The sequence below is a fragment of the Mastigoproctus giganteus genome, chromosome 11, assembly GCF_048544385.1.
Source record: "Mastigoproctus giganteus isolate SK-2022 chromosome 11, ASM4854438v1, whole genome shotgun sequence".
NCBI lineage: Eukaryota > Metazoa > Arthropoda > Arachnida > Uropygi > Thelyphonidae > Mastigoproctus > Mastigoproctus giganteus.
The window spans coordinates 113,198,243-113,211,280 of NC_143585.1; the positions used below are offsets into that span (position 1 = coordinate 113,198,243).

General features: G+C 36.2%; 1 protein-coding gene across 9 annotated transcripts in view; it reads left to right on the plus strand.

Annotated features, from left to right (window-relative positions):
- The window catches only part of LOC150078358 (uncharacterized), an 821,930-nt gene that overhangs the window by 388,295 nt on the left and 420,597 nt on the right, over positions 1-13,038 (plus strand). For 7 of the 9 annotated variants that reach the window (XM_090384968.1, XM_090384969.1, XM_090384971.1 and 4 more), the window contains one exon: positions 8,266-8,345. The exons of the other annotated variants lie outside the window; for them this stretch is intronic. In XM_090384968.1, coding sequence (XP_090241094.1) covers positions 8,266-8,345 — 80 coding nt within the window. The remainder of the gene's footprint in view (positions 1-8,265; positions 8,346-13,038) is intronic. 9 annotated transcript variants of the gene reach the window in all.

Genomic DNA, 13,038 nt, shown 5'->3' on the forward strand with positions numbered 1-13,038 from the left:
CACAAGAAGCAGCACTGTATTCAACATACACGTCCTTGAACCTCAGTCACTCAAAGCACATGTACTTATGCATACTCCTGTTCGCGGGTTCGATTCCCGCCTCGGGCTTGGATCAAAGTACTGCAAAAACCTTGGGAGGTGCAATATGGCCATAGAAGCCGATGCGCCAACAACTACCAAATCAAAAAAAAAAAAAAAAAGCATACTCCTGTCTGACCACTCTGCTACGGCAGCCTGTAGAGGCCACCATACGAAAGGTTTAGATGGGGAAGGGTTGTTGTAGTGGGGTTCTAGGAAAATCAGCGACTAAGGCCATATTAACTCCGTGAACATTGTATGCCAACGTGTGTTCTGAGGTCGATTTTCTGTTTTCTTGATGAAGAACCCTAGTTTCCAGGAGAAAAAAACCATGCTACCTCGCCTGAGACCGACTAACTCAGCCATGTTTTGAAAAAGGTCCATAAAAATCCCTCCTGTCATCGACGGGACTCGAACTCAGGTCTTTTCCACCCGGTGTTGGGAGGATGGCGATCCTACCAACTGTGCTACCAACGAGGGCGTGGGGAAGGAAAAGAGGGGAGTAAAGTTATAGGGCCAGGGGGTTCTGTGCATCCTCGGTGGAGACCGCACTGTAGACGTATAGTGCTTCTCTGTTTCAAATCTCACACAGGCCAGCTGAAGCCAGTGTCCGCAGATACTACGTCATGCCTTAGAGCAGAGGGCCTAATGCCAGCAAGGCGGGTGGGGGGGGGTTACTGATAAAGTTGTCACTACTGCAGTCTAATTGCGGAGTGTTGTCAGAACAACATACAATCAACATTTACTCGGCCCACCTGCACACCTGTTATGCTTAAACATATACTTAGGGGAAAGGCTAATTAACAGCACACGAAACGCTGCATTCACATACACATTTGCCATCTTGCAATCATCATCATAGAACTAGACAGGACATAGGTGCCAACTAAATATAGACAATTACCAAGACAATCAAATATATATATAAAATACTAATCAGAAGCGTTCATTTGGTCACCACATAGTTTATACAGATGAACATTTATACAACTTCCTGCAGAATGGGAATTATATATTCTGGGTATAGTTAAAACAATTTACACGTATTGGAAAGACCCATGCATTCGCCATTCTCACACAGTTATCTCACTCAGTACAATATCCTTGAATTGGACGGCACATACGTTATTTTTTTATTTTAACATATAATTTTTTTTTTTGTTGCAAGTTAAGTGGATACATACATTCACTCACACGTATACAAGCACTTGACATACATATTTGCACACATATGCTCATTCACGCGCACACACACACTTACCCATATGCAGTCAGATAGCCCTTTACTCATTAGTTCATTCGCATATACGTAGATGGGGAACAATAGGTTTTGTACATTCTTGCATTCATTATTTTCAATTTTTCACTTTGGAATGGAGAAACACATTGGTCGGCTCCAATCGCGTCGGATAGAGCGGACAGACATGATTGAGAGCTCCGACCACGCATAGACTATATAGAGTTAAGCTGACCACTCGCGTTCCAACGCCGCAGTACGATTTTGGTGGGTACAATTGCAGTATAATTTTGCTGGAAATCGAATGAGCACGCACATGCTACGACTGTACAATCTGATGTTTGCGTCAGTAAAATAAACGTCTCTTTATGAACAAATAGCCTTATCTGTGCTGTTTGTATAATGAAAATTAAAAATAAAGGAAAACGGTATAATAAGCGAAGATGGTGGTGTAAAGCACGATTAATGAAAAGAAATATTTACTCGCATAATAATTTATTGGAAGAATTACGATTGTATCCAGACGATTGGCGTAACTACCTTCAAATGGACGAGGACAGTTATTTGGAATTATATCAGCTTGAGTTTTTAACCAGTTAAGCTGTCTTTTATAAGAGGTTCTAAAATTATTAAGCTTTTTCTTAACGATTCCTCATTAGCCTGAGGATCTACTTTGAATTTGATGACTGAGACTTGCGTTCTTGTAATCATATTCTGGTGACTACTTTCCAAAGGCAAGTATATTTTTTGTGTAATTCAAAAAATTCAGTCAGTAAATGTGTATAATCTGCCATATTATTATTATTAACATCATTTTATTTTCACGTCAGTGTGCGCCCTGGAACAGCCTGGTTCGGCTAGAAGGGTGTACATTATGCAAATTTCAGATGATTATATTGATTGGAATTACAAGAAATCAAAACAGAATAAAAATAAATAAATAATAAACAATAAAAAAACACAACAGGGAAGCCTTGGCATGTAATTTTTTTTTCACATAATGCTTATTGTTCATGTTTATAGAGTTCTTTCACTATGCCCTGTCTATAGCGCTTCGAGCTGCAGAATGATAAGGCCTCAATTCCCGAACGTATTCGCCGGAAACACTGACCTAAGGTATTGCACGATTTGCAGAGAAGATTGTAGACAAAGTGTTGAACTAAACCGGGTTCGTTTTGAGGTCCGAGGGTGTATAGAAACATCCCAGATGTCAGGCGAATCCATTTGGCCACATAGAAGTTGTGCCAAGGTGTGTAGATCTCTCTTTCTCTCTCTTTGATGATGGTTTCCCAGGGTTTCATGCCAAGGTTTGCATAGAGCACGCTCCTAGAGATGGTGAAAGTTTGCCCTTCTCCCTGTTTAGCCATCTCAGGAGCCAATATTCAACTCCAAGAAATCTCTTTAGTTGAGTAAAGGAGGCTCCTGACCAGAGTACCGAAGAGTAGAGCGGTACGGGTGTCAAATTCCTTTGGACTTTATTCCAAAAGGAACCCTGGAGTCCTAAGACCGACCAACTCCTCCTGGATTGCCCAGAGCGTCGCAAGCGTTTTTAACCTGGCCATCTTGTGGTGGTCTTTGAAAGTAAGCCCGTCATCCCACTTCAACCTCAAATCCGTGTGGGAGTGGACCTTTTTAATGACGGTCCCATTTATTGTGACAAAAAAGGACTATTCATTTTATTAATAGTCCTTTTTTGTGAAGGTCATCTGAGCTGCTTTCTGAGGATTCAGTTTAAGTCCCAGACGTCCTAGATAATCCTGGAGTTCAAACAGTACTATCTGACTTTCATAGGCGACTGCTTCAGACTTTGCTGGATCGTCGGATGTGACCAGCATCTTAAGATCATCAGCGTATGAAATGAAGTTTGGGTGCTTCGCAAGGAAGGACTCAAGTGCTGCGGCAAAAAACCATGATGAAAGAACTCTCCCTTGTGCGATGCCGACAGAGGTCGTGGTGGCTCTCTCCAATATGTGGTCATATTTAATAAAGATCTGCCTGTTGCTGAAGGGTTGATGGAGAATAGCAAGAAGGTTACCTTCGATTCTGAAATAATGCTTCAAAATTTTAACTAGCTCTGTTCTGCTAAGTGTGCCAAAAGCTGCTTGTATGTCCAGGAATAAGATTTCAAGTTGTTTCTTTGAGTTTAGAGCTATCATTCTGTCAACAAAATTGAATAGAATGGAAGGACTCAAATCGCATGATTGTACTGCTGCAGGCAACTTTTAACTGTCTGGGGTTAAAATCGAACCGATTCAATCGATCGCGCCCACACACGTTCAAAATCGCTTCAATTTTGCCGTATCCAAATCGTACTGCGGCGTTGAAAAACGTGAGTGTCCGACTTTTTGTCATACAATTATGTAAACACACATGGGGAAGAGCGTGATTTACATTGTTCATACATGCCTTTGCATCGTACAAGCTGTCATCACGGCCAGAATGGCGGACGTCAGTGAGAGTTTCAAAAAATACAGTTTCTCCTACAACCCAGTCCCACAGCCAAGTTCAATGGAACTCAGCGAGTGCGGGAACATACATTCCAGAACACAAAAACATGCACCCATTCACATAACTATATTAATTACACCAATGTAATCTTGACCGTTATTCATGCAATTATTCATATACACCAGTATGAATGGAATTCATACACTCAAAATATATGTACCCATTGACACATGTCAACTTTTTTTTAAGGAGAGATGACCTTTTTTAGCACATAATCAATTTCTAACATAACATTGACTGGGTGGGAAACACATGCTAACAGGCCAGTCTCATTTAGGTTTATATCTACTCCCTCGAGGACCACACTTTGATCTTAGCCAAAATTCCGAGAAGCCGCGGGGAGTTTCAGAATTTGTGGTATGGCTTCTGCAATTTTGCTCTTTTCGTTATTTTAAGTAAGCTTTTATATCACCATGATCACCAGCACCGCTTCTTATAAAAGTCATGTATATACACTTCTGCCTAAAAGTTTGGGATTTCGTTTTATTTTTCTTAATGTTCAAGGTTTTTATTAAAATGTTACCAATTGGTTTACCAATTTTTATTAACATATTTTCTATTATGTATATAAAAAACTCAAATAATGATTAAGAAATTTCTATAATCAAGAAAGGTGTAGATGATTCTAGAAAGTGCGAATATTGTTTAATATTTATAGAAGATTGTAAAAGATTCTAGAGTGTTTTGCAATAATATAAATTGAGGATTAAGAGCTGCAATTTATAAAATTGAACGTCCGTCATTCAGAAAGTGTTTGGTCAAGTTTTGTCATAGACATGGCAAGAAATGAGGAATCGAGTGTTGAAAAAAGAAGTGCTGTTATAACTCTGTATAAAGAAAGTTATTCCATGAGAAGTACTGGCAGAAAAAAACCCTGGGTGTTTTATTTAAAGGAGTGCAGACTATCAATCGACGATTCAAGGAGCCTGGCAGTTTAAAGGACAAACCACAATCAGGACAACCGCGCCTAACAACGGAAGCACAAGATAAGACAATAACACATAAGATTTTTAAACGCAGTCAACGACTTACTGCACCTGAAATCCGAGCTGAGTTCAATGGGAACAGAGAAATAAGCAAGACTTAATGGTCGTGTAGTGGCAGTGCCACCTTATACATTAATTAAGAACATATCAGGGTGGCGCTTGTAGTGGTCCGAAAACCCTTATTAAAAATCGGAAGAAACGGTTGACTTGGGCTAGGAGCCATCAACGTTGGACAACTGACGAGTGGAAAAATGTATTGTGAACCGATTAATCGAGATTTGAAATTTTTGGATCAAAGCATAGGGTTCAAGTGAGACGATTAACTGAATGAAAAATGTTGCCACATTTAATGCCTACAGTCAAGCACCGTGGTAGTTCCGTCATGATCTGGGGTTTCTTCTGTTTTTCTAGAGTGGGTAACGTCGTCAAAAACGAAGGAATTTTAATACAAGAAAAAAACATTCTTGAACATAATGCTGTATCCTCTGGACTTCGATTTTGGATACCCATAACCCGAAGCACACCTCTAAGCTGTGCTGTGACTTTCTATGAACTAAACAGGAGTGGGTATTGCAAATTATGGTGTGCCACCCCAATCGCCTAACCGAAACCCAATAGAGCTTTTATGGAATCATCTGGACTCTAGATGATCCCATAAAAGATTCTTGACCGTCAAGAATCCCTTAAGTGTGCCCCTCTCACAAAATTTATGGGAAATCTTGCAGATCAGTTGGAATAATGTTAGTCAAGACACTATTATAAACTTAATTGCCAGCATGCCACGTCTGTGTAAGGTAGTGATAAAATCTGGTGAAGGATATTTTGATGAAAAATCAGCCATAGTTGTTAATATTTCTCAATAAATCAGCCATAGTTGTTAATATTTCTCAATAAATCGAAATGCTTAAATGCTAAAATGCTTAATATTAACAACTATACTGATTTTTCCTTTAATACAAAATCTTAAAATAATTTGTAGTGTATTTTTATATTAATTTATAAAAACCTTACATTGTCTTAGCTAATTTTAAAAAAATAATAATAACGAAAACGTGTCATACATGTTATGATTCTAAACTTTTAGGTGGGAGCGTGTATTGTGAATTCAATTTTCCCACAGGGTGACTTTTTTTTTTTTTTTTAAATGTCCATTCCCTTTAATATTGTTCCTATAAACGCATAGGCATTTTACTGAATGGTGAGAAAATAAAATATTTGGTGTTTTATCAAACCACATGTATTATAACAGACTTCTTTTTAGTTGCTTGTTTATGGGTGCGAAAACAGTATGTGTGCTAATAAGTAGTGAGCAAGCGAACATGCAGTTCCTTGACTTTATTATGTTCTTGCACTTTAACAGGGTGGTGTAAATCTAGTTTACTAGAATCGCTTATTAACTATTTATTATGATAATATTAACTGTAGCTAAATTAACAAAATTATATATGTTATCAATTTTAACATCGTATATTTACTTCAGAAAGTTCAGTTCTTTACTTCTTATACGAAGATTTAGACAAATCTTCCTCGAAGCTTTTTTTTTTTTTTGGAGACACCAGGACGGAACGTCTAGTCATCCCAGCCATGTCGGCTGTTTGAGTGTTGTTTTTTCATTTCTGATATTAGAACACTGAAAAAGTGTTCTAATTTGCCTATAGCCAACGGGTGGTTAATTGCTGGAACAAACTTCCATCTGTCGTTGTGGAAGTTGATAGGTTGAATAAATTTAACAGGCATTTGAACTGGACATGCATTTGGAGGGAATGGTGTGTTTTTTTTTGCTGATGCTGCATAAGCTCATACACTTGCTTTCTTGCATCACATGCCACTACTACTACTTGCCTTTACCTTTAAATACTAAGATCTCATTCTGAATCCATCTTCCGCCTTAGCACCTCCCACGATCGCACCCTGTTAAGGGTTCCCGTTCATATGATAACACCTAGCATAATTCTCCTAGCGAATTCGCTGTACAGCGGTTAAAACGAATAAATAAATGATTCCATCGGGATCATAAGTTATGATCGAATCTAGAACATTCTTGGTCCCGGTAGTTTCCATTGTACGCTGATGCAGATTATAATAATAATCTAGTTCAGTGTTACCTAAACTTTTTTTTTTTTTCCCTCGCGGACCCCTTTTGGCTTCATAAAATAACCACGGATTCTCACATCGTAGCTCACTTAAATATGGGGTGTCTGGACGATAGGTATCCAAAATTAACAATTTATATCTCAGAATGATTTATTATATGTTTACAATCTACCTTTTTCAGACTGACACAAAAAAATAACTGAATACTAAACTGTCACAATTTGAGTATACAATTAATTTTACCTCATAGGCTACTATTGTGTTGTTTTTTTTCGGTTCACAAAGTCCTTTAAAGTTGGGAGTGATTGTAGACAATGGAATTCTCATGTCTGGTGCGACATCCAGTCCGTAACGATATTTATATTTTGTTTTAAAAAAACAAGTCAAATTCAAAGTAGCCATCACAGAAATTATCCACTGAACCCAAGGCATCCGCGGAGCACAGTTTGGGAAACATCTTTTCCATTAGGCAGTGTGCATAGTGCCTAAGAAGTTTTTAGGCACTAAAAACAGGAACCTGAAAAAATATAATTCAAATAAAATTCAACGATTTCATTCCAACAATAAAAATCAACAAACTAATTTTTAAACACAGATTTCTAAGATAAATTCTTTCTTCAGCCTTTTTTTTCTGTTTGCAAAATAAACGCCATCATAGTTAGAAACCATGTTATTATGCACAGTTCGTCTTGTTCGAAGCGTACGTAGGGCCTACGAACACAAAAAGACGGCAGTGATGATGAGTTTCGCTTCCAACTGCTCCAATCAGTAAAAGGATAAATTGCAAACTCCCTTAATAAACCACTTTCAATTTGACAACTTTATAATAGAATTATAAAATAAAACAATTATTAAAAATTGTTTTGGCAAAGCCTCTAACTTTTATAGTAATTTTTTAAACGACAACTGCTGCAGTTATTTTTATAAAATGAGCCTCAGAATAAAACTGAATTTTGAGTGTTTTCTTCTCTTCTCCGTTCGGCTCCCATGGTCAACTGGCGCCTATGGCTTGGGCCATATTCGCTATACCCTTAGTTACGCATCTGTTTGTGTATAATTGGTTATACCTTGTCGATCACCTTTAAAATGTGCCAGTTTAGCTTACAGAGAATTTTTTACAACAAACAAAAACTATAATAGAGTGTATTATAACTTCCAGTTGTAATCCAACTATACTTCTTGTTGTAAATCATGCATGTAAAGTCGTGTTACTAAGTGCGAAACTCATTCTTGTCTGTTCTCGGTCAGAATGCCAGAAGGTTTTTCGCGTGAGTCTAAAAGTGTAGGTAGTGAGAAAGTCGCCGAGCACAGTTCGATTAATCTTGAAGAATTATTGATCTGTTCTTCTCTGTTTTCCCGCAGTGGTGGAGTCCATTTTGAAGGGAGAGAATGTAGGCATCACTCCCCGCAGACGTGCATGCACCAGCCAACAAAATCCTCCGGTGAGTTGCTTTGCTGTTACTAGTTACATTAATGTATATGTTTAGTCATCATTTCGTTGTGGAAGTATTTTGCCGATGTACGATAGTTACATGCTCCAAAATTAGTGAAAAAAAATTGAGCTTAGGTTTAGAAGTTCAATTACAGATTTTTTCATTATGTCAGGTATTCAGCAAAAGTAGCTATGTGATATATATATATATATATATATATATATATATATATATATAATTTCACACCTATGATGCAGGTTGGTATTCTTAGGGCTGGATTAAAGCTAACAAGGAGTCAATGAAAGATCCTGACTAAAACTGAAACCAATCGCCCCCTCTATTACACACACTTTTCAGTGTGTCACCGATCGCGAACCTATAAACTTTTACTGTATATCACGAAAACAATTTTGATAATAAAAAATAGTTCCTTTTATTCATATCCTGATATAATAAATTTATTCATTACAGTAATGATAATCATGGTCAATAATCTTTTGGAAAGTCAAGGAAGATATTTGAATAAAGATATTTGCAGCAACTGGAGTGCCTATTACTTACAACTTTGGGTAGGAGTACATTTATAAATCTGCAGTCCCTAGACAAAACTTCCATATATATGGGCCTCAACTTGATGAACCCAGTGGAATTTTTCAAATAAAGGTGATCAGAACAATAAATTGAGGCTAATTTTTATTTAAAAAATGGTATGACTATAACATGTACTTTGTTCTAAAGCAACCACTTACAAACATCTAATTTAAGATAACAGAACGGAATTTGAATAGCAATTAACTGAACAGAACCCGGTAAAGAGTGAAATTATTACAGAACCTTAGACATTTGTCTAACTTGTCTAGACTAAAATTCAGCCCAAAAACAGGGGTGACTGGTGCTAAAATTGATGTTTGGAATAATAATTGGGTTATATATTCTAGAAGGAACACTTGGAATTTTCAAACCAAAAGTTTGTAAGTGGTGTTTGTAACAGAAATGGGGGGGGGGGGGGAGGTCAAAAATTTGAAACCTGAAAACGTTTTTTGGAAGTCTTGAAAATAGCAGAAGTTGTCATATAAGTATTTGGATATCAAAATAATAATCTAATTGTGGTATATCAGAAAATTGTACTTTTATTACTTTTTGTGTTTTCAAATTGATTCCACCTCTTTGTAGCATTTAGCTGAGTTGATAATCACCATCTGGACTTGAGGGAAAAAAAAGTAACAGGGAAATTAAAAGTTAACACAATGTTTTGTTAACATTAATATAAAAGTTTTTGTTTAGACTTAACCAAGAGAGGTAATAACAACTTCATTACTACAGCTGTCACACACACACCATACTGTTAAGAATGAGTTTCTCTGATGTGTATCATTATATAGCTTCAGACACAGCACATGTGCTTATCTTTGTATTCGTATTTGAATTAGTATCTTTGAATTAGTAATTAGTATTGGAAGAATGTGCAGGGAAAATAACTTGTGCAGTCCCTCTGTTTTCCAAACCCTTTGTTTGGAATTGACTCTATACCTTGAAATTGTGGTTTTACAGAAAGTTTTTTAATTTTTTTCATCATGTTTGTGATTCATCTAGATATAGTAATGCATGCAACACCCCATCTATCTAGAATCAGTCTGAATCAGCATGTTTTGAACAGATGGTGTTTTATCTGTTTAATTGCATTTTAAAATCAACAATTTTTCTGAGCAGCAAATGAGCATCAGATTTTGTTTCACATTAGGGAAAAGTGCAACGGATGCCCACAAAATATTAAAAACAGCTTTTGCAGAAAATTATTCTCACTCTGGTCGCCCTTTAACTTCAAAGAGCAATGATTCAGTCTCTTGTTCATGATCTGATAAGAAACTATTGATATTTAACTATCTGCAAAGTTGCTAGTAAACTGGTATTTCTTGTGACATGTCTTCAGTTTCCTCACAAAGATCTGGGAATATGACTTGCTTCCATGAAGTTGTGCCTTCCGTCCTCACTGATGATCACAGGGGGCTGAAAGTCTTTCACATCAAACTCTTTGTCAATTTTTTTTTATGCTTACCCACACATTTCTCCCATCATTACTGTTGGCAAATTGAATGACTGACCTGGAAACAAAGGCTCAGTCCTCTTGCAGGTAATGACAGTTTGGAGAAGCTCAAAGGTCAGTTGGATAGTTTGTGAGGAAATAAGCATGTATTTAGTCCATTTTTTATATACTTTTTATATATCTTTTTTTTTTTTTTTACATCTTCTATTATATTTTTATTATATAATGGAATTATTCTTTTGTTATTATTTTTGATTTTTATTTATTTATTTGCTTTACATATTTTTTGGCCAGTGCAGCAAAAGCCTGTGGCTTCCTTGCACTAAATGGCCAATGCTAATGCTTTCGATGGAAAACCCTGTCTTTTCCAAGGCCACCCCCCCTCAAAAAAAAAGTAAAGACAATATCAGTTAGACATAAAGATTGTGCTTATCATATTTTTTTGTCTCATTAAGCATTGTTTATTATGCATTTGTAGTGCATGGTCAAAAAGTGGACCAGGAATAGTACAAAACAATTCTATGGTAATTCTGTGATGCTGTTCAGAGGTAATGGCCAGAAAAGTGCACTTTTCAGAATTTTTGCTTGCATCATGAGCACTAATTCTGCCCCTGCAGAATTGGTGCTTTCCAATCAAGAATTTCTTGTGACATAGGAACTATTGGCAATTCCAAAAGAAGTCTATCAGTAATGCTTCTAGTGTTGTACATGTGTTGAAATTGGTGTATACAGTACCAAGGAGACTACTTTAGAAGAGATCCATCCAAATAGCCAGTGTGCAAATAGTTTAGTCCCTGAACTTTTTGATCACACCTCATATTCTGCAGTTATCATCGCAGATTTTAAATGCATCTGCCTTGTGTAGGTTATATGACTAAATATAAAGATGCCCCTGGTGTTCAGTTTACTCTAACTTTTATGGCTGAAAGTTCTTGGTCAGGTTGTCCTGAATTTGACACTTGTTTCTTAATGATTCATCTCTCTCTCATCATATTTTGTTGTGCCCTTTGTGAATTTTGTTGCTGTTCCCTGTACCCTCTTCAGGTCTACATTTTTCCTAAGGATGCAGATAGTGAAGATGTAACCTAACCATTGCTTTTTTTATAGAATGCTTTAAATTTCTTGGACCTACACAACAGAAATGCTAACCCTGCAGCAGAAAATGCTTTATTGTGAAGTGATATTTCAGATTCTTTTTCTCTGTAGAAGTTATTAGGAATATAGAAAATATTTCAAGATATACATATTACTAAGTAACTCCCAATGTATAGAAGAGTCGATTGAAAAATTAAATAATGAAAACACATGATGGCATTGCAGATAAAGAAATTATCTGTTGTCCATGCAGTCCATACTTAATTGAAGATAAAGAACTCCATCATTGGGTTAATTGCCACCTTTCCCCATGATTTGCTTCTTCATGTCACCAAAAATGTGTCATTGTGTTTGGCACAGAATGGTAAACACATCTAACTTACATCTCTTATAATGCATTGTTACTTATACAATGCAGTTTACCCATAATTGAAATTATATTTTGTTCCTGTGTGTGTGTTTAACTAGAAATATCTGTAATTTTATGGGTTTTGTAATTTAAAAAAAAACCTGCATAATAATGAAGTAATTACCTCTTTGACTCTGCTGGCACAGTTCCTGTGCATTATTGATAGAAGCATCATGAGCTGTTCTAAATTGCTGTTGTTAATCTAAGGTGACCAGATTTTGAAATGTTAAAAAAAAAAAAAAAAAAGCCAAACTGGCAGCATGCCACATGAGACTGCATAGGGTGTATGTGAATCATGAACATGTGATTACTGTGTAAGTTATTTTAGAAATGTAGTATCTATCACAGATGACTATGTTTTGACTTGCATTGCTATTGTGCATTTTAAACTTGTCTACTGTGAACAGATGTTAAATCAGTAAACATTAGTTTATCATGCTTGTTTTGTTTAAATACTTTTAACCTGACACGCTATTTATTTAATGTCTTACTTACTTAGTTATTCCTGTTTTACAGCCAACAGGACATCTAATAAAATTGGAAACAAGTACCATTTACAAAATGAATGTATAACATAAGATTTTCGTGTAAATTTTTTTGGTTACAGAAAAATGGAAGAGCAGGCTTATTATCACAATCCTAAAGAAAGGCTATCAGACAAAAATGTGTAATTATTAGGGAACCTTCAGGTTGCCAGTTTCATTAAAAATATTAAAGAGAATGTTGTTAATCAGAATAGTACCCTATATAACTAAACTTTTACACAGAAATTAAGCAGAATTACTCAAAGGGAGAAGTGCAACAGAACTGATTTCTTGTGTTTGATGGTTAATGGAAGGACCACATAACTAACATCTGCTTTATTCTTAATTTTATTTATGTTTCTAAGGCTTTTAACTCCCAATTGTTCCGAATCTTCAGGAATTGTAGAATTTCTGAGACTATTGTGAAAGCAATCAAGGCCCTATATACAAATGTAGGAGTTTTAATTGAAGGGAAAAAAATGACTGAACTATGGAAGTTGCCATACATGTACTCCAGGGTTCATAATCACAGTGGATAACATCTTTCAGAATCTGGAAGAATTTGGTTTTCTGCTACCATTTGAATTTTTAGAGTCATACAGAATATTTCTTTTACAGCTAAATGCTTTC